Raw genomic sequence first — 21,257 nt, 5'->3', positions numbered from 1 at the left:
GGCCGGGCCGGGCCGGTTCCCGGGGCCCGCAGGGCGGCGGCGGCGGCGCGCACCCACCATCTTGTCGGCGGCCGCGAGGGAAGAGAAAGAACGCGGCGCTCGCGAGACTCAGGCAAGCCACGCGGGGGGCGGGCCTTGCGAGCTCTCGCGATATTTGGCCCGAGGCGGCGGGGGCGGGGCTAGGCCTCGCGAGAATCCCGGGGCGGCGGGGCGGCCGTTGCTCGGCGGGGGGCGGCGGCGCGCGGCGGCGCGCGTCGCCCGGGTGACGGTACGGGGAAAAAGGGCGGAAGAAGCTTCAAAGCAAGACAGAGCCGCCCGTGCGCGGCGGCCTCGGCGCGCCCGTGAGGGGACGCGGACTGGCGCTCCTCTGGCGCTGGGGGCAGCTTTCCTCACGGCCGCCTTTCCCGCGCTAGCTCGCGGCGCGGCCCCGCGCGTTTCCCCGAGGGACGCGGCAGCCCCCGCAGCCGCGCTCGGGAGCAGGCTGCGCTCAGCAGGTCTCCGGGGAGCACGAGCTGCCTCTCCCGCAGTGCCGCACAGCGCCTTCCTCTTGGCCGCGTGCGCTGCAGCAGAGGCAGCAACTCACTTCAAGCTCTCTTTGAATCTTTTACCAGTTTGGGGGGGGAACCTGCTAGTTTGGTCACGTTTTTCTACACTGATAAGGGGGAGCTGTATGCTATGCACTTAAACACAACTACTTGTCACACTAGAGTAACAATTCCTGCAGCGTTTTATTGGTTTTCATACTTGTTTTTTATATATTTTATACCAAAAAATTTTATACAAATCTCTTCCAGTTCTAAAACACAGGTCTCACTACTGCACTTGTATTTCTTCAGGATTTCATTCTTAGTTAAACAGTGTACTCGCAACTGAAAACAGTGCTTTCACAGCTACTATACAGGGTGGAATAATATACTCTATCTTTTTGGTTCATTTGATGCTTTGAAATACATCTTTGGATAACATTAGGATTGTCCTACATAGCCACTATAGAGAATCAAGAAGGCACCTACAGGTTTTTGAAACGTGACCTCATCTCGTCTGATACTCTTCTCTGATTCACATTACAAAAATTGGAATGACATGGTGATGGGTAGTTTATTATTTGAAAGCTTTCTGCTTAGGTTTTCAAAGTGCATATAGAGGAAAACAGCTTCCAAATGGGAGACATTTTACAATGCCACATCCTTGTACAGCAGCGTCCTACGGCCTGGCCGTGTCTGCGTGGTGCTTGTAACAACTGTTCCCTCAGCAGCAGTTCCTTCAGCCAACGATGATGTTTTATCTGGCGTTTTCTCCATGTATTTACCAGCAGCTGTCATTCATAAAATAGCCAGATTCTACCTATGAAAGTGAAGGTTATTCTTTCTGGTGCAAGGAACTAAATCTAGAAGTCATTCAGTAATTTACAGCATATTATAAAGTAATACTAGTAGAAATTAGCATTTGTCATTACCTTTCCAATGAATCAAGGGGGCTTGGTATTTTACATTTTACAGATATTTCTTATCATGTATGCTTAACAAGTTTTTGTATATACATGAGTGTGAGGGAAGAAAAAGAAAAAGGAAACGACTTCACCTTTTTAGTGAATAAACCCTCAATATTGTTCTATGAGGCTGATAGCAAACCAGAACCACTGCCAGGTTAGGAATTGCGCAAGCCTCAAAGCCAGTCTGATTAAGCAAAGAAATAACGCTGTAAATGGAAAGAAACACCCAGTTGGTTTTTGTTTTTTTTTTAAGGGGTAGAATTTTCATTACCTGGCAGACTTGCAAATATTTTCAAATATTTTATGTTTTTTTCTTAAAACTAAGGAAAATCTTATAGAATAACAACAGCACGGGAGCAGAATCACAGTATGTTATGTTACCAGATTAAAGATAAATGTGATACTTAGGTAATATTCATTGCCCTGCAGAATGCACAAACTAACCATTTCTGTCCTGCTGAATGGTCTTCACTGAGATGAAAGCACCACCTAGACAGAAAGAAACTATCATAAAAGATAGGTCATCAGCTCATCAGAAAGTTAGGCAAAGGCTCTCTAAAAATCAATCAACCTGAAAATATCACAGTTCAGGAATAGTATTTATGATATTAACAATGACAAAAATTAATTTTCTGAAAAAAAAAGTTTATAAAGAGATGATTTTGTTAGCTTTAAATTAACAGAGCAGTGATATAAAATGTCATTTCAGTCCTAGTGAATAACATTAAGTAGGAAAAAAAAACCCTATGTGAAATAGCAAACCTATTAAAAGACAGGTTCATAATAATCATTTTGTTTTTTAATTAAAAATTCATTAAAAATAACAGAAAATTTACTCTGATTTTGTACCTACTCAACAGCAGAAATCTGCAAAGGTTTCCAATGAATATAAACAAACAGATATATTTACACAGTTTATTAGAAACCATACATACATAAGTAAAGGATGTACTGTACCTAGTCATTGCAGCTTGCATGTCAAAGAACTGAGATTTCCTCATGTTTAGCAGTCCTAATGCAGAATGTGTTACAAGTAGTTTACTGACCAGAGTTCAACCAAGTGGAAGTTTTGTATTGTGAACCAAGTACCTTATTATAAAGTTACTCTGTTATTTCTTTCTTTTAAAATGAATTAATTAGGAAAAAAATACCAACTCTGCAAAATGAAACCAGCCCCCCTGCACACAACCTCTCCCATGTACCTCAGAGTTSATTCATTACCGCAGTATTCAGGCATCAGTGTAGTTCTCATAAACATCCCTTGAAGTCAGTGGTTCTGCTGAGACAGTCAGCTGCACATAATCAGCTATTCAATTTTGCACCAAGCATAACTCAATTCGTACTAAAGAAAAAAGCACCTGTTATTCTCAGGAATATACAAATATTTACCACAGTTTTCCTTGCTCATTACAAAATCAGTTACAAAAGCTTACAGCACATTATTTACAAATTCTATCCAAACACATGAAAGAGCCATCATCTGGCACACTAACAGCATCTGTAGTCACTTAAAGCTGTGGTCAGCTTGTTTCATTTTCCTCCCACACCAAAATCTGAAAAGTTGCAGGTGTCTCACGCACAGTGTCATAAATAGTCTTTGGGTTGGTGTTTCGGCAGAAAGGAGTTAATTCTTCTTGTGAAGGAACTTCATTTTGTTTCCTAAAGAAAACAGCATGAGTCATTGACATATACTGAAAAACCAAGCGCAATCAAAAGTCACTTAGCAAATGTGTCTAGTTTGCAATGTAATTGTTACAGAGTGAATCTTCTATTTAATACAGCTAGAGATTTCCAATTAAAAGAATCTTGAATGGCCAAAGGTCTTTTTTTGTTTTGTTTTGTTACTACATTGCATTTTGAGGGTTTTTTTTTTCCAAATGCTGATGAAAGCATTAACAAGGGTCATAATTAAATCTACTTTTGCCAGCTTTAAGTACATTTTCATTGTTTTCCTTTTGATATTTCTTATCACGTGTTGAAACCACTGGTTGATTATTTGACTTCATCGCAGGTAAGGCTTTTTTAAATTAAAAAAAAAAAAAAACACATGAGAATGCATGTCAGAAATACTTCTAAAGATTTTCCTCACCAAGGCCTCGCAGAAACTTGTTTACTCCACTTTGTTCAGTGTCTGGAAGTTCTTCTAAATACTGTTCAACCCTCTGTTCAAAGAGGCCTAAGGAAGAGAGTGAAAAAACTGGGCTGAAAAAAGCTTTGTCAAGCTGAACCGATYTCCCCCTTTCCTTTATGCATTCCCGACTTTTAACTTTTACAATCACTTGTCTCTGCCTCTAGTACTCTAAAATTTCACTGCGCCGTAAGGGCCCTTAAGGTTAGTAGGGGGCTGAACCTTAGATGTTATGCCAAAGGTAAAGGATTTATCTTTGCTCACGGCGGGCCACGCAGCACCCCCGCCGCTCCGGCGCCCACCTCGCGGGGCGCAGGATCCCGCAGCCTGCCGGTCCCTCGCAGCGCGGCCCCGCGGCAGCCTGCTCCGCGCCACCCGTTAGCGGAGCCGCACGCACTCGCACTGCCACTGCCACTGCCACTGCCACTGCCACTGCCGCCGCCCGCCTGCCGCCCCAAGCGCCGCTCAGGCGCCGCGGCGGCTGAGGCCTCTCGGCGGCCCCGCCCCGCCCCGCTGCGGCCCCGCCCCGCCCCGCTGCGGCCCCGCCCCGCCCCGCTGCGGCCCCGCCCCGCGCTGGCGGCCGGGGGCGCTCGCCCGTGCCGGACTTTGCGGCGGGCTCCGTCCGCGGGAGAAAAACCGGCTGCAGCCCGAGCTCACCTAAGAAAAGCTTTCAAATAATTCCGATTAACCCTTGGGTTAACGGAGCCTTATTTTAACGCGGCTTTCGCGTGCTCCCTTTGCACAGCGCTGGCAGGCAGCCCCTAGGCCACTTCGCGTCCCCGAGGGGCTGCGCCCTCCTCAGGGCCGTTCCCTGGCGTGGCACAAACAATTTCTCCCTGAAAGACTACAGGACATTCAGATTCCTCTGGCTAAAACCTTCCTGCTATCATTACTCCTGCTGCCATCGAGGCCCGCAAGAAGAGCGCCATGTGCTTCTGGAGATGCGTTAACTTTTGCTTGGCTCTGACGCTGGCGAGCGACGCTGACTGCTGGATCCCTGGGAAACACAACAAACAGCCTGCGCTGCAGCAAGAAAAACCGCCCTTACCTTTTGCCCTGCATTTCCTCAGCTCTCGATCCTGGATGAAACCAGCAAACATTTGGGATTCCATGAAAACTTCCAAGAAGCGGCGGATACTCTTGGAGGCCACAGATTTACGGAAAGCCTCCCTTTGGAAAGCACGGTCTCCTTTTTCATTCTGGGTTAGGAACAGGGAATAATGGCCAACTGTCTCCACAAAGAATCGGATAAAAACCTCAGACACTAATCCATTCAGGGTGTTACATTCTGCAAAATAAGGCAGCAATAAGACACCAAAATCAGCCGCTACAAGAGCTCTCAGCATTGTCATCCAGCTCTGGGCCGGGTACGGTCATCTAGCAGTTACTGATGCTGGGCGAATAACTAAAAGCAGTTGTACCAACTCCTTGAAGCCTTAGCTATCCGTCAGATAGGGAAAAGCATAACACCCTTATAATCAAGAGTGCCAATCTACATAATTGTGTTTCATAACCGAGAATCAACAAGAGCTACAGATTCTCAGGAGATAGCTCAGGAAATTAAAAAGTCTGCCAGTGCTTCATCAAAATTGCACCTCTGCTTTTAACTTTAAATCAGTGTGTTCTTGAGAAACTTCCGAACAGCTCTGACAGTTAAAATGTTTGCTCTGGGAATAATAAACCTTTACCAAGAACTGATCAAAAAGGGTATAGAATTTGCTTTTTTACCACTTTTGAGATATTAAAATAGTTTTACATATGTATAGCAAAGATCAGTAGAAATAGATTTCAAAAACTGCATAGAGGCCTGTTTCATACCTCTTCACCACAGGCATTTGAATTCACCGTAGGCTTTTTTTACAATTGCCSGAGAGAAATATGAACCTGCAGAGGCAATTCAGCCATTCTAGTATACAAAGTGCTTTCTGGAGGTCTCTGCTTCTCTCCAAACTCTGACACACCCCTAAGCACCTATACTTACCTCGACTGATTTAAGGCCAAGTTGACTACAAACCTCTGTCTGAGCAAAGGTTTGGAAGTCCTCATGGGAGTGCATGTCATTCACAAAGAAACGTGAATAGGTTGCTGATAACGGATTACTGTTTGTTGATGCCATCAGTCCCACTCCCTGTGTTCTGAGATTATCTTTGATGTTGCAAAAGGTATTTGAGTACTGAAGGCCTGTCTTTCTCCTGGATGGAGTCACAATACTACCTACATGCCTATTTATACAAATCCTGTTTCCAAATGAACTTACCATCATCTGAATCACTATCTGAATCCTGATTTATCAGTTCATTCTTTCTCTCCAGAGCCTGCTCCAGAGCTGCTTGCAATTTTCTAGGCAATAGTGTATCTTCATCATCCATCTGACAGAAAAAAAAATTCTCTAGATCAGTCAACCGTGCAGTAACTGCAGCAAATACTTTTTCAAGGTTTAAAATTCTGAAGCAAAGGCATTTTGTGTCTGCTATTGTCATGCCTACATAAATGAAATAATGAAAACCTATGTGTATCTATCATATATTTCCAAATAAAAGTTCATGTCACTTTTAACGACATTAAAAACAGAAAAGATAATCCACAGAGCAAGGTAAATATATATAAGCCTGGAATCAGCTCTTTACATGACAAGTGTAATGTAGAATAACCTGACAGGTACAATAGAGTCCAGATAGTTGTTTTTACTAAATACACATCATGCAAAGCCTAGCTACATGTATACACAGCTGTTCTAGTTGGTTTGGGAAAACTTCTTTAGTTCTTGGTAGTTCCTTTTATTTATATTCTGGTATATCTTGTTTCCTGTTTTTCCCCTGCTGCTCTCTTCATCTTATTTAAAGCTTGTTCAGGAAAAGTGAGCAAACACAAGATTGCTAGAGGTGCAACCACTATTCACCAGCCATATCTTCCAAGGAATCCTAGGAAAAGAATTAACTATCTGCCTAACCTGCAGATAGAACACTTCTGAAGCTATCTAGAGCCACGTTACTTTCAGGAGATGGTGATCCTTCCTCTCCCTGTTCACAGGGCTCCTACTTTTCCTACCACACTAAACCATTCTTCACCTTTCCTCTTTCACTCTGGTAACTTTTCTTCTTTGTAATTTTTGTCCTTTTCACGTCCAGCAATGCTAGTYTTCTTGCTAACATGATGTTATGTTTGGATGTGTTCTTTGCACTGTGAATACATTTTTTCATTTCTTCTGACAGTAACAACCTCAATCCCTTTGGCACATCTGAGGAGCAGTACTTATTTGCAGATGAAACAGAAAATGTGAGTACATTTTTTCCTAGTCTCTTATCCACTGCACAGTTCCTGCCAAATGCCTCTGATCAAAGAAACTTAGTAATACTATAGGACTAAACAGCTTGCTAAACTGGGTGGCAACATTTCAAGCTGTACTCTACCTGTCTGATGAATCGATCAGATCCCAGGTTAACCATCAAAGCCTAAAGAAAGAGAACAGTAAAGTGAAATATATCTTAAGTGTCAGGCAACATTCATTGTGTGTACCTTTACAAAGAAAAGGATTATCTGAATGGTCCCAAGTCTCAACATGAATCAAATTCCTACTGTAAAAAAAAAAACAGGCTGTGTGCTTTTTAAAGCAGGAAAATGAAGTTCCTTCTTTAGAACTTAGAGTCTAATTTAATATAATTCAGGTAAAACAGACCTCACATAAAGGCTAATATGCAAAAAAGCTTAAAAGGTTAGGCAGGACATTTTTTTAACCTAAGCAAGTTGTCACTAATCACTTTTGTTAGTGTCCAGAAGAAAAGTATTTCAGAGGGGTGAAAAGACTTTAAAGACTTCTGAAGGGTTAAAGTATGAAATGTTAATGATAATGAAGTAGCAAAGCTGAGAAAAGAAGATGGGAAGATGTAGGAAGGCAACGTTAGGAGAGTGGGAGGAAAACTGCAGAGATTTACAAGGGCCAGAGGCATAGAGAGCCTTGAAAGTGAGCACAAGAAAAGAAAATTTAATGGGAAAAATGACAGGAAAACAGAAGGAATAAAGAGAGTGTGGCTGTTAGGATTTTGGTGGTATTTTTCTAGAAGAACTGAAGATGTACGACTCTCATTTAATTTCCAGAATACTGTTAGCAAGGCCTCAGAAGTCAAAAATAGGCGTTAAAGGTTTTACTTTCTCTCCTGCCTGTGGCTGCATGAACAACTTTCATTAGCATTAACAGGTCTCATAGCAGTTGGCATTTCATGTCTTCCTCCTGTCACTTCACTGTGTTGTTCCATATTTGAGAAAATCAGAACAAATCAGAATATTTACACTGTCCTTACTTCTTAACAAGGTTAAGATTCACTTCTCTCTGTCAAGGTGCCAGACACACGGAAGGAGTTGGACTAGAGAGAAAATGAAACTCTTTAACATCTGTCCACTCTACTGCAATGTTACCAAGTGGTAGTTGAACATGAGATTTAGGCAGAGAAGAAGCAAAGAGGCAAATTAAAAGTTATGAGGACTTATTTGAGTATGCCAGACCCTGTGCAGAGTGAGACCAGCTTTACTCCAGGCAAGCAATTTGGTGCCAGCTCCTACCTCCTCTACAGGCAGCTCCTTCAGCTTGGGCAGAGAGCTGGAGAGCAGTCCCACCAGGAAGGGGGTAGGGCAGCACACGATGTCTATCATGGATGAGGGCAGGACAGGAATGAAGGTGTGCTGCCAGGAGAAGGGGTACAGCAGAGCCACCACGGCATGCGAACAGCTGGAGAGGGTGCTGCGGAGAGAGGAACAGCCACATTAAGAACATAGCTGGTTCTTAATCCAAAACACCTACCACCTGCTGATAAACATATTGTTTTAAAATGCAAGTGCCCCAGTTTCCAAGGATGCCTTTCAACGTGCCAGTTCTGGCTTAGGACGTGCTGGGTCCTGTTCCAGGTCGTACCCCATCTATACTGTGCTGCGTGGTGACTCCTCCTCTGTCTTTGAGGTGACTTGAAACTGAAGCTAAAAGACTGTAGTCCATTTGTTTCATTACAGCAGACAGGAAACACTTTGATCTACAAAACAAGGCTGATGTTCCCAACAGCCCTAAATAGCAGCAACTTCTAATGATGATTAAAATAAAAAAGCAGCTTCACTTCTTAGCTGTTATGACCATGTCAATAGTAACAATGCATAATACTGATGTTCTTATGTCAAGCACTAATGCACAAGTAAGAGAAAATGAAAAAAAAAAACCCGAAACAAAATATCCTAAAGAAAAATTCTGCCACATTTTTTTCAATACTTGTGACAAAGGAAATCTAGCAAAAGCAACACACTTTTCAAAGTTTGTATATTTTTGTGAAAACAGCGTATTGTTATTGCAATACATTTTGATGAGGTTTATTGCTCAACGCTAGGTATAATGGTATTAACCCTGCTCAGTAAACTGCTCTGAAATAAACATGTATCTCCTAAATATCAAAGGTTCATATCAGTTGTGGAAAATGTCTCAATTTCATTGTCCTTCCATCTACTGAACCTTTTACAGTCAGGTAGTTTCCAAAAGTTGGAAATAAAGGAACATCCTTATCAAGCTAGCTTTAGCAGCAGGGGAGGAAAGACAGGCTCTTCTTTTCAAAGCTTTGATTTTGGCCTGAGTTACAATGTCTGCTTTTTGCAAGCTGAACATGACAGAATTTTGGAATTTTACCCAGCCCAGCATGACTGAGCTAATTTGCTTACAGTGCAAACTTCGGCCGTGCTTAGCGTAGCCACACAGAACTATAAATAACTAGTAACTTCAGAGCTATTACTGCTTAAGAATACTGGGGGGAACTGCTGATCTCTCTTACTGCAAGACTTCTCAGGAACTTTAGGTGGCATCAGACCTCCACTGGAGTAACTCTCACACAGCTTTTTAGTTGTGGATTATTCCAAGGACAGAAGAAACGTTTCACCTGCTTGTTTGCTTTAATGATTACCCTTCGATGTTTACTGAATGGTCAAAGCAAGAATTAGAGAAAAAAGAGAGAAAAGGGTGGGGGAAGAGCGAATGTTTGTCTTTTACTGTAAGTGATCTGTAGGGTTTTTACTTGATACTTACTTAAGATCTATTAGTCACAGCATGTTTTTATAATACATGCAACCTGACACAGGTTTCTTATAAAATGATATGTTTTTATAATTTTTATACAGCATGTGATGGTGCTGCCATTGACTCATATTTTGGTCTCCACAGCGCATGCAATAGCAAGCATAATGTTGTGTTTCTGAAGACCTGGGGAGCAGCATGACAGAGACTCGCAGCACAATTCTCAAGTTCACTCTCATGACTCCGCAGTATTTTCAACTGTTACAAATTCAGTCATCATAGAAAAGTGACTAAAAAAAGAACCACATTATGCTAAAAGGAGGAAGACAAACATTCTTGTAATATTTAGTTAATATTTTTTCCTTTCTATAGAATGCCCTTTTGTAACTTGTTCCTTTAGATGCAGTGCTGTGACGTAAATCAGCCCCTACATGCTCTGGTGCGTGCTATTCCCACGCTGGGGCAGCCTCGGGCTCTGGCCCAGGACACTGGCTTCTCCCCGGAGCCAGCTGGGAGAGGGCGGCAGCTGCGCACAGGTAGCGGTCGTGCGGGGTGTCCTGCAGCAGCCCCTGCTCTGCCAGCCTCGCGCAGGTCACGCGCTTGCCCTTGAGAGCAGCTCAGTCGGTCCACTTTAAGGCTCTGCACACGAGTTTTTCAAAATTCAGCCTCGGGAAATCCTTCCCTGAGAGAAGTCCCCGGCTGCCTACCCATGAAACACTCGCTTTTAAATTCAACCTCCCAGGAGTTTCCTTCAAGCCCCCAGGGCCCTGCAGCGCCCTCCTTCACGTACGCTGCTCGCGGGGAAGGCGGTGGCAGTGATGCACGCTTACCTGACACCTGCCTGAACTCTCTTCCTTGTACAAAAGTGYCCCTGCCTCTACAGTAGCCAGAAAGAACCATAATTAGAAAGGACACATTTCTTTGACTCCTGCGTGAGTCTTTACACACCTTTACAGTATGTAAGGTCAAATTCCCAGGTGATGGTTGTAAGGGGACCTCTAGCTTCAATCTCTAAAGTATCGTTCAAATCCTTTTGAAAGGGTATTATCGTGAGAAATGTGTTTGGTAAATTAAAAAAGAAAGCCCTACCCTGGGAAACTAAGTCTGCTCTACTTTTTCCTTTCAAAAGATTTGCAACCCACACACTGTCCCACTGTCCTTGTTTATGAGAAATGCAAAGTAAAATCAGACTGYTTATTTTCTTTAAGGTGGGTGAAGCACAAAAAGTAAACCAACAGAATACTCACAGCAATTAGATTTTAAAAATATTTTCATTTGTAATAGTCCAGGGCAGTTTTGATAATACAGAGAGAAGGTTTCGAAAGAAGAGTTTTTTCATTTAGTTTATGCATTTTTACAGGAACATTGCATAATGTTCTAGTCATCGTTTCACTGGAAAACACTTCTTATATTACCTATTTACAGGTAATTTTATACATGGGCATGAGAAATGAAACTGTGGCACGAGTCACGTACTGACGAGGAGCATAAAACATCGCCTGTTTCAGCGAGGAYGAGCTGCAGGAGCCATCGCAAGGGGGAGATGCCGTATGACGCCAGCGGCCAGCTACCCCGTGACAGCAGGGAGCCAGCCGTGCCCCCGGTCCCCGCTCGCCCTGCCGCCGCTGGCGTACGGCTCGCTCCCGCCACCGCTYGCTCGGGTAACGCAGCTGCCCTGGCGCTGGCACAGCCGACGCCGAGCTCCCGCCCCGCTCCGGGGACGCCTGTCGGCCTCTGCCAGCCTCAGGTACCTCACGGCTGCTGAGCTGCTCTTGGGAAGAGGCTGCCTTCAGTTTAAACCCAGCGTGTCTGCCTGGTCTACGAGGTACAGACTGTCCTGCACGCACACTGAACTGCTCGCATTGCATAAGTCTACTAATCATAACTGACTGCATAAAGGTGGCTGTCTTTGTAAGTTTTGCAGGATAAGGGAGGGGTATGGCTATTACACAGTCAGACTACCATATGGCACAAGCCACAGAATTCAGCCCTTTACTCCTGTACTCATCCCAGTAATTTGCACACTTAAAGCGAAATTAGTGAACAACTCCTAGAAAAACATTGAGTTTAAAATTGATTTCAAAAGACAGAGAATCCACCACTTCCACTTCTGCTTTTTCTCCATGGTTATCACCTGTTAAAAGTTAAATGTGTGCTTACTTTTATTTGGAATTTGCCCAGGTTTTGGTTCTTGCTGTGCCTTTTATTTACTAGATTAAAAATACTTCTTTCCCACTCAAAGCCAATTTCTCTTCTTCTGGAGTRTTTTTTTTTCCAAATCATTTTCTCATGATAGCACATACAGACTCTTCTGTGTCATGTACTTGGCTGCAGAGATCCAAGGCTCAGACTAACAACAGAGGTACAGGAATTTAAGAAATGACCACGACTCTGCTAAATTGTGGTGATAGCTTGTGAAGATGGCCTAGGTCCCCGTCAAAAGTAAGTTAATGTGACTTAACTATGTCCCTTAATGGAAGAAAGATAATCTAATTGATGTTACCACTCACCTTCTGCACAGACTGCAGCACATTCACTGCTGTTACAGCTCAGCCTATGCACAGCAGCTGGCTAAACTGGCATAATTTGACTTTAGATCAACAAAGATAGATTTTGCCACAGCGAAAGACATACTACTTCTTTAAGTAGAGGCTCTTGAAGCATCTTTATTCTCAAGACTATAGGATATATCTATTTCTCAAMCACCCCTCAGTGAAAAGAAAAATATATTTCTGGAAATACTGAATTTGGTATTGTCAGATACTAGCTTTGTAATCAGTTTAGTCAAGGAGAATGAACATCTATTATCCAGCAGATAGAAAGACGTCTGCTATTAATTTCTGTGTTGGTCAACCAACAAATAACCCCAAATCTAAGCCATATTACTAACTAGTCACCAATATGTAATCATAGCAGAGTTAGCATATTCTCAGGAACAGACTTTGTTCGCAGCTAACAGTGAATGGATACCGTCCTGGATCGGGGAGTGTTGCCAGCGCAAGGTGCTAGTTCTGCGTGCTTCTGTTTCTGAGGGCTGCAGCTCCTTGCATACTGCAAGTCACCAGCTCTCACGAAATGTCAGAAGTCATTCTGAATTACACATACTACTCATATTGGAAATAATTCTCCAGGTACAGTTGATAACTCTTATTGTTGCTAACAATTTTTGTTTTTTGTTACAGAGAAAAAATTGTATTCCTTCTCATTCCCCTCTCCAGCACTATCTCTCACAAATTTGAGAGTCTCAGGCTGCGAGTGCCTCCTACATCTAGGACTGCGCCTCTAGTACAACAGCCACGTGCCAGTGGGCCTCCCCGCAGTCACCTTGCTACTCTGGGCATGTCTGCACAGGGCTTTGGGCAGCTACACTGAAAGGGGAGGCACCTGCACCAGGAGAGCAGTGGGCCACCACCTGCTGCAGGGCCAAACCCCACACCGGCTCCGGCGCCCTGGCGGCTGGTGCCAGCTCTGCGCTGTGCAGATGCTCCAGACCAGGCACATGACTGGCACTGATTACCAGAATCTGGTTCCCTCCATTTCCTTGAATGGAGAAATGTAGCCAAAAATGTAAATTCACAAAGAAGTAAACATGGCCTGTGTTTACTTTTCCACAACCTTTTTATGTTTCTCATTTCTCCCTGCTGATTTAATTATGTTACTCTCTTCACATTTACTGAACCCTTTCATCCGTCGTTTTTAATGCGTACATGCTCCAACCCACAACTGCTCCATGAGCAAGTTACCTTCCTGCCCCACAACCCTTCCTCCCCACGGTCCGGTTGGAGCCTGGAGGCTCTGTCGTTKCCAGGCGTGACACCTCGGCTCAGGTGCAGATTGCACACCCACACGTCTACTCACAGGCCACAGCAGTGCTTTCCTGGGGTAGCTCCTACCCTTGTGCCACTGATAAACTCCACAGCAGACACAGCTGCTTGACACTTCCCTCCTACACTCCTCAACACCCCTCTAAATCTTGGATTAACTCCAGTCTCCGAGAGAGAGTGAGAAAGAGGGAGAGATCTGTGGCAACTCTGCAAGATAAAATAAAATGGTCTGAAAGATTTGCAGAGGACTCTCTAAAAGACACTGGGAAACGATTACAAGGCTGAGAGTTCAGGTGGTCTCCTCCTCCAACACACACAAAGTGCAGAGGCAGAGAGGAAGGACAGAACAGACTGCTTGAAAGGCATCACATAAAGAGGGGAAAATGGAAGGAAAAATTGAAGCAGACTGCTACCATTTGGATGGGAGATGGAGTGCATGTAAAAATGCTGTTACTACTCATGCTGGCACTAAAGCAGAACTCCACTGTGCTGGACACAGTACGCACCTGCACTTTGAGAAAATAAAGGCTTCTCTCTAGGAAAGCTCCAGGTGGATAAAACTAGGTAAGAGCAACAGTTTTATTCAGGTGGATAAGAGCAAGTAATAGCATCAGGGACGAGACAGAAATGAAAATATACCAGTATCCATACTCCAGCTGCCTAGCCATTATCAGCTCTTTCAGGCTTTCTGCCAGAGGTCAGCTTCCAAGGAAGCACCTGAAGACCCCTGGGCTGTTTGAAAAGCTGGGGGACCAGGGAGGCCATTACCCGCAGGCACAGCGGGTGCAGTCAGCGTGAGGACACCCGCTCCGCACTGCGCAGTGCGCACGCTCAGCTGCAGCCCCTGCCCCAGCCCCGGCCCCAGGCACCTCTTCCTGAGGCTGCGTTGCACCCCRGGCCCCCCAGCATCAATGGCTTCTGCTTCGCTCCAGGGACTGCTGTGCTGTGAGGATGCATTTGCTTTAACCCTGATACCACCAAATAGACCAGGGAGGAAGAAAAGAGAATTCAGGTTTCCATCTTTGATACAACAGTGCAGGACATTTCCATTTTGCCAGGCAACATTAGATTGTCAGACATGCTGGCATTTCTACATATGCAAAATTATTGCTGATCGTGTCTCATTTGATCACTCTAGGGCATTGAAAAGGAAAAAAATCTGGAATTCATTTCTTTTGACTCAAACCAAAGAAATGACATGTTTTGCAGAATTGTAGCAAGAAGACCTACTGCATGAACAATTCAAAATAAAATCATGTGAGTCATTGTTGCTGCAGGAAAAAAGCGCATGGTGATGGAGCAATCTGATTGCCTGGCTATGGCCGTGAGAAAAGGCCCCAAGTCACAGAATGTGCTAGCACAGGCCTTCCCGAACAATAGCGACATTCAGGGGCGCAGCGTCAGGCGCAGGCATGGCAGGGAGCGGGYTGTCACAGAAGACGACTGCAGGAAGCATACGGGGTAACCTTCTGCACAGGAACAACATGAGGCAATAAATAGCTTTGTGCTTGTAACTTAATACTGAAGCGAAGCTGAAATGAAGATGCTTGAGAATCAAGGCTGTCATGGGTAACATCAATGCTGATTAGAGTTTAAAAAGATACCTCTATACATTCATGCATAAGACCTGCAGTTACTCATGGGTCTGGGAAACCTGCCTATTAGTAGTGTAGCTTTCTTTTGGAAGGCACTGTTTTCACATGAGCAGGATTCAAAAGTTAACACTTTTCCCTGAATTTTTTAAGTTTGTGTGTCTGCCTCTGGATAACTTTTTCTGTTTTCCAATTTCAGGCAAAATAATACAGAATTATAAAATAATTTAGGTGGAAAGGGACTTCAGGAGGTCATCTGGTCCTACCTCCTTGTTCAACATTAGATCAGGTTGCTTCCAAGAACAAGGCCAAATAAAAAAGATACTATTTTGCTATATAAAACATCTTTGATGCCCTTTTCTGTGAAACAGTGGCATGCTTTGGTGGCAAAGACTTGAAGGCTGGCAGGAGGTGGTGGCCTGTGTGCCAAGGACTTGACATCTATTATTGATGTGTAAACTTGCTCTAATTTGGATATGCTAGAAGCCCTCTTAAAATAATAATTTTGTGCATACTAAGCAGAGATGCATCTTCACAGCTGATTTCTTCAGAAGAAATTATCCACACTAAGCAGCACCTTCCTTTCCATTGTAGCCCTGGGCTACACTGAGCACTGGGAACCACAGCTGAGAGCAGAAAGTCTGCATCCAAGAGACAGAAGCCTCCTGTCCTTGCAGGGAACCCTCAGGAAGGTAAGGGAAGGAAGGGAGGTGGCTGCCTTAAATGCAGAATTAAATTAAAGAATAAAAACCAAATGCAGGAACAGGAGGGGAGGAAGACAAAATGAGCCTGGCGAGCAGATGGAAAAGCAAAGTGAACTGAGGGCAAAGAGGCTGGGACGCAGAGTGAAGGGGTGGGACAGGGACTGGCTGGGCTGAACCATGCAAGGACCAGGGAAAGCCATCGCAGGTGAACATGGCTAAAGACTGTGTTCTGCACGAGGAGACAAATGGAAAGGTCACTGCAAAGCTTTGCCCTCCTTGCTCCTCCTGGCGGAGGCAGGGACTGACAAGCTGCCAATTCCCCTTATCCGTCCTCATTCTGCCAAGGAGGCTGAGCTCGACGGGAGCAGCGCAAGGGAAGGGCCCGACATCGGCGTAGCTGAAGCTATGGGAGAGCCAAACTCCCAAAGCCAACTCCTGATGCAGAAGCACAGATATAACCAAAGCTCTTACACTTCTGCCAGTCTTGTCCCCCCCCATTACACAGCAGCTTGGTGATTAGCAAACACACACAAAAACACAGCTTCTATCAGGAAGAACTTACAAACTGAAAAGACAAGTTTCCTCCACAACAATTATATATCTGCATGTGAAAGAGAGAAAATTATGATCAAAATGAACACCAGAATTTATCCTCAATTTATTGCTCTTTGACTCAAATACAAATTGATTCTAATACAGTAATCTGTCTGGGCACTGGTAGAAAAGCTATTTCTAATGACTACAGAGCAGTAAGAATTATAGTTAGTTCACATTTGGCTTCACAAAATAAAAAACAAGCATAAGGGAACAAGCAAAATACTCTTTTAGGCCTTGATTCAGCAAACTACTTATGCACAAATTTCAACCTTAATTTACTTTCATTGCACAGAAGTATTTTGCTGAAGTGAAGCCTAAATGACCTTTTTTCCACTTCTATTTTAATCAGATAAGCCCGCAAGTACACACAAAAGACATGACAGCCCCTTTTGAACCACAAGTACCCTGACTGCTGTGGAAAAGAGAGCTGTTTGAATGGCTGTAAAGTCAGCCTCTGCTTGTCAGCAAGGTGCGTTTCAGCTTCTGAAATTTGAATACTTTTTGGCTTTTCTGGAAGCCCTTCAGGCGTAAACTACAGAGAATTCTTCAAGCCTTTATAAGGTGGTTTGGAAGTAGATATTGTAACGTTTGAAGATAGTAAATAATTTTAATTTATTTTTAATGAATTTTTAATTTATCTAATAACTTTTAATAATTTAATTCTGATTTTAATTTAGTAATTAAATAATTTGGTTTTTTTCCACTGGACTCAGTTTCCTGTGGCAGAGTCCCTCCGAAAAGGGCCCACTGCCGCTATGGGTGCACAGGGAGAAGGACTGTCCAGCTGCAGCCACGGCACCTTGTCCGTCTCAGCATCACAGCACTGTGCTGGCAGGAAACAGGATTCAAAGTCTTCTTTGGATACAGGTGGARGCAAGGGCAGACCCCGCAGAGCTAGGCACAGGCGTCCCGGCAGTCCCCCTCTCCTGCGGGGGGGAGCAAAGCCAGCCCCTCTGACTAAGATGGGGTAAAAGCTCTGCAGCACACATGGACCTCAGCTGCCTACAGCAAGGAGAATTTACTGCCGTGTTTGCTCCTGCCACGGCTAGTCTCAGAGAGGATGGTGCAGAGGGGCCAGCAGTCTCTGCACGGTCAGCTGTTACACCTGTGCTCGAGTGAAAGGCAATAATTACGGAAATCATTGACCGTTCTATAATCTGTTTATTTCCTTTTCAGGCTTAATTTCATGTTGAATCTCAACTGTCATGTAATGCTTTTCTGCTGATATCTCACATGAAACCAAATTAACAAAACCGGCTTGTTTGACATGCAAAAAGGTTGGGAAGATTCCTTACTAATTGCTATATTTAAGTTATTTGCTTCTTGCCCTTGTATTAATTGTGAATCTGTCCAGGCCAACACTGCAGGTGCAGATACCAAAGTACTGCAGCAGTCTTGATCTTAATACCTTCAGGTAAATCTGTGAAGATCTGGGTAGCGCCAGGAAGTTCAGGATGCAGCGGTTGCTTACTTGACTGGAAGGTGAATTCTGAACTTTCCAAGTTTCCTCTGGTTGCTAGATCTGTGGGGGGTTTTTTCTCTAGAATAATCAACGTGACATTTAAAATCAGACCGGTGGGCACATATTATGCGGAAAGGTGAGTGTGCTTTGCTGTAAAAGCCAGAGTAATACTTTGCACTGTGATTCATTTATATTTTTACAGCAAACACATAAGGAAGAATAGAAGTAAGCTTAGACACATGACATGAGGTCTTTGGTTGATGGATTAAAATATGCAGCTAATACTTTACTTCTGATCAATACTTGCCTTCCTTCTTCTAAGGAAATATTGGCAAATCTGTATGTGCGAATTTTAAGTTACTTTTTCTACTGATGTCTGTGGAGATCTGTCAATAGAAAGCTTTGCTCATCCTATCTAAATAAAGTAGGGAATTCCCGCCCCCAATCATGGGGGGAAAATGTGGGGAGAGAACGAGATCCTGCATGCATCGCTCATGTGAGAATCATGGTAATCCATCTGGGCTAATTCAAGCTCGATAGCCAGTCTTGAACATTTTATACTTAATTACTACCCACACTACAACAAATACTGCTACAGTTGATCTGTGCAACCAGGTATATAGCTCTCTAAAACAAAAATGAGAGATATCCCTGTTCCATTTAATACAGATGGGCTGTAAAAGATACTACCCAGTATCAGCAGAGAGCTAACAACTCATTCTATCTCAGAGCGCAAACATGGCCTCAGTGATAACACTAGGAGGGAGAGGCGGCACAAACTGAGGAGGAAACATATTTTCCACATCACATCAGCCCAATTATCAGTTATCCTCTTTTACAGAATTGTTTTAGCTATGCTTACAACTCAAAGAGTGTAGCTACTTAACCCCCCTACCCCTCGAATCGTGTTTTTTTCCCCATGAAAACAAGCCAACACAAACTTGTTTTGCAAGAGATGAGTCACCCTTCAGGATTTATCTGGTGCAGCCCTCTGCAGACAGAGCTTTCAAAGCTGAGCTTTCTACAAGGCAGTTTGAGAAACACAGAGCTTGTAAAATACCTRTGAAGGAACCATAACATGGCCTCACCTGTCTGGCTAAAGCAGTGCAGCAGTTCCTTATCAACGAGTCACCAGTGCCGCAGGTAGTTCTGGGACAGACTCCAATGACTACGGAAGGTGAGTTACAGGGAGCTCAGACACTGAATTCTTCATGCTACTAATGGTTCCAGGGAGGAGATTTTTGTTATTAACATAGTGGTCACAACCCAGTTTCTGGATTTTTTTTCTCTGACTTTAATTCGTGGAGCCATAGTTGTCCACACTGCCATGTCAGTGAGTACAATTCATGGAACAGACCTGCCCAAAGGTTTATGCCATTGTCTGTGTCCCATTTCTGGTCCCTCCTCACCCTATTTTATAGAAAATTGAGTGGGTGACATCTTCATCCATAAACTCTTCTCTGAGCACATCCCTGTAACTTAAGCTTGCAAAACCCTCTCCTATCTTGTGCTATCTTATCCTACCGCTACACTTGCATCAGCAGCCTCACTGTCATTACCCAAATGCCTCCTGATGGCGCATTACAAGCACACCAGAGAATGTGAGACTGAGGGGTGAGGGCCCATGGCGGTGCTTGCCTGTCCTTTCATCACTCCCCCACGGAAGTTTCTTCCAGAATCATGTGCACAGAAAAGCTTTTCTATCACGATAAAAAGTTCCATTATACCAGAACAGAGAATATCACAGAACCTCAGGTACTATGTTGATATGCTAGGCACTGTGCTAAGACACATGCCAAGGGAAAAGACCTTAACTTCTAGTATTTTCTAAGATAACAACAAAGAGAGCAAAGATTATGCCTGTAATGTTTACGGTAGCCCATGTGACAACAGAGGGTTGCTGCAGCAGTCTGTGCTGACTGTGGCTTACAGGTTGACAGCTTAGGAATGAGCAGGTACATTACAATGCCATAGTGCAGCCAGGAGGTGACAACGTCAGGAATGGCCAAGGCCAGAGAGCTGTCCACCCTGATGGGATGATGTCTCCCAGCTAAATAGAGATGGACAGAAGTTTGATGTGCTCTCAGGGATTCCTACTTTAAAGCCACTGGATTTGTTGGCTAGTTAAAGTAATTCAGACTTTCAATGTTTTACAGTTACACAACTCATTAGGGTATACTTTCCAAGACTATCCAAGTACAGAGTTCATTTTGACTCTAGAGGGGGCTTTCTTTTTTTTGTCATCCAAATATTGGAAGACAAATATTTTATGCAAAATTTCCAAAAATTATCATGACTTTACACTAATTAGTAATTAATTTTACTTCATTAAGAACTGCATCTTCAGAATTCAACTCCTACCTGTCTGGAACATCTGACTAACGGACAGTCTAAGTTCCTACAGATAACTGACAAAAGCACAACTCTGGCTGATGATACAAATTCGTGATGCATCACATGGGAATGCATTGTCAAGAGATCTCTCTCTCAGAGAATAGCTTTGAAGTACTTCATTTAAAACAAAGCAGAAGAAAGGTGATTAAAGAGGAATGTGACATTGTTTTTTGCTTCTGTAATATTAGTGCATGAGGAGGGAGACATATGAAAGCCCTGGAGAAAGAGACATGCGAAGTGCCCTTCAGAACTAGGATCTGGCTTTTCAAGTCATTGGCATTCAAACATACTTTCCATAAAGTTCAAGCAAATAAGATTTTTGGCAAGAAATCATTCACTGGACACATCAGCCACCTGCCCAAGCTGTGTCAGGTGGTTAAAAGAAAAAACAGCATTTCAAAGTGGAAAGATATCCTTAGTGCCCACAGAGTTATGCAAGTCCTTCCCTGCATGACAGTTTCTTAGCACACATCCATAACAAACGTGGTTCTGCCCAGGTGCTGCAGAGGAGTATTAGCTACTTGTTGGTTTTTCCACACTGAGACCTTCGCTTCCACTGGGCTTTGTTAACGCACACACTGGTGGTTTCAGACTGGCAGGCAATCACTGCACTAGTAACAACATGACAGCTGTAAAGTAGGAGGAAGAATTTTTCTAGTCAGTAACAAAGGAGGACAAAAGAAATCCCAGCCCCCCGATCCTTCTCATTCAAAAGCTGAAAACAGGGAATCTTTTTAAATCCCCTTCCTGGGAGCTGGAGGTTGAGTTGGGAAAATGCTACAAATTATTGCCATACAGTTATTGTGCTAATAAGTGATCCAGAAGAGAACTACCAAACAACATGGTCATCTTCTTATCCCATTCTCTTTCATGGGGACGGAGAAGAACTTTGTTGCACAAATCATAAGTGAGATAATCATCATGTTTTTCCACTGCAGAGCTTTGGCCAAAGTCTAGAATGAAGAAGGGCAGGAGGGAACAAGGAAAAGGAGGAAAAAACTCTACCCTTCTTGTGGCACAGCAT

At 43.7% G+C, this 21,257-nt stretch overlaps 1 protein-coding gene across 2 annotated transcripts in view; it reads right to left on the bottom strand.

Annotated features, from left to right (window-relative positions):
- Nucleotides 1-2,269: 2,269 nt before the first annotated feature.
- ST5 (suppression of tumorigenicity 5) overlaps nt 2,270-21,257 on the bottom strand; it is a 111,870-nt gene continuing 92,882 nt past the window's right edge. Inside the window, exons 14-20 of one of the 2 annotated variants that reach the window (XM_026070225.1) lie at nt 8,178-8,355; nt 7,031-7,072; nt 5,878-5,989; nt 4,669-4,908; nt 3,582-3,668; nt 3,073-3,151; nt 2,270-2,834 (exon numbers count right to left, since the gene is read on the bottom strand). In XM_026070225.1, the coding sequence (XP_025926010.1) occupies nt 3,117-3,151; nt 3,582-3,668; nt 4,669-4,908; nt 5,878-5,989; nt 7,031-7,072; nt 8,178-8,355 (694 nt within the window). In that variant the 3' untranslated portion in view covers nt 2,270-2,834; nt 3,073-3,116. Of the gene's footprint in view, nt 3,152-3,581; nt 3,669-4,668; nt 4,909-5,877; nt 5,990-7,030; nt 7,073-8,177; nt 8,356-21,257 lie in introns of both variants that reach the window. The other variant, XM_026070217.1, reaches the window with a different exon arrangement.

This window comes from Apteryx rowi, unplaced genomic scaffold (genome assembly GCF_003343035.1).
Source record: "Apteryx rowi isolate R43461 unplaced genomic scaffold, aptRow1 scaffold_107, whole genome shotgun sequence".
Taxonomy (NCBI): domain Eukaryota; kingdom Metazoa; phylum Chordata; class Aves; order Apterygiformes; family Apterygidae; genus Apteryx; species Apteryx rowi.
Note: the sequence above shows the minus strand (reverse complement) of the source record. Positions and strands in the feature narration are given on the sequence as shown.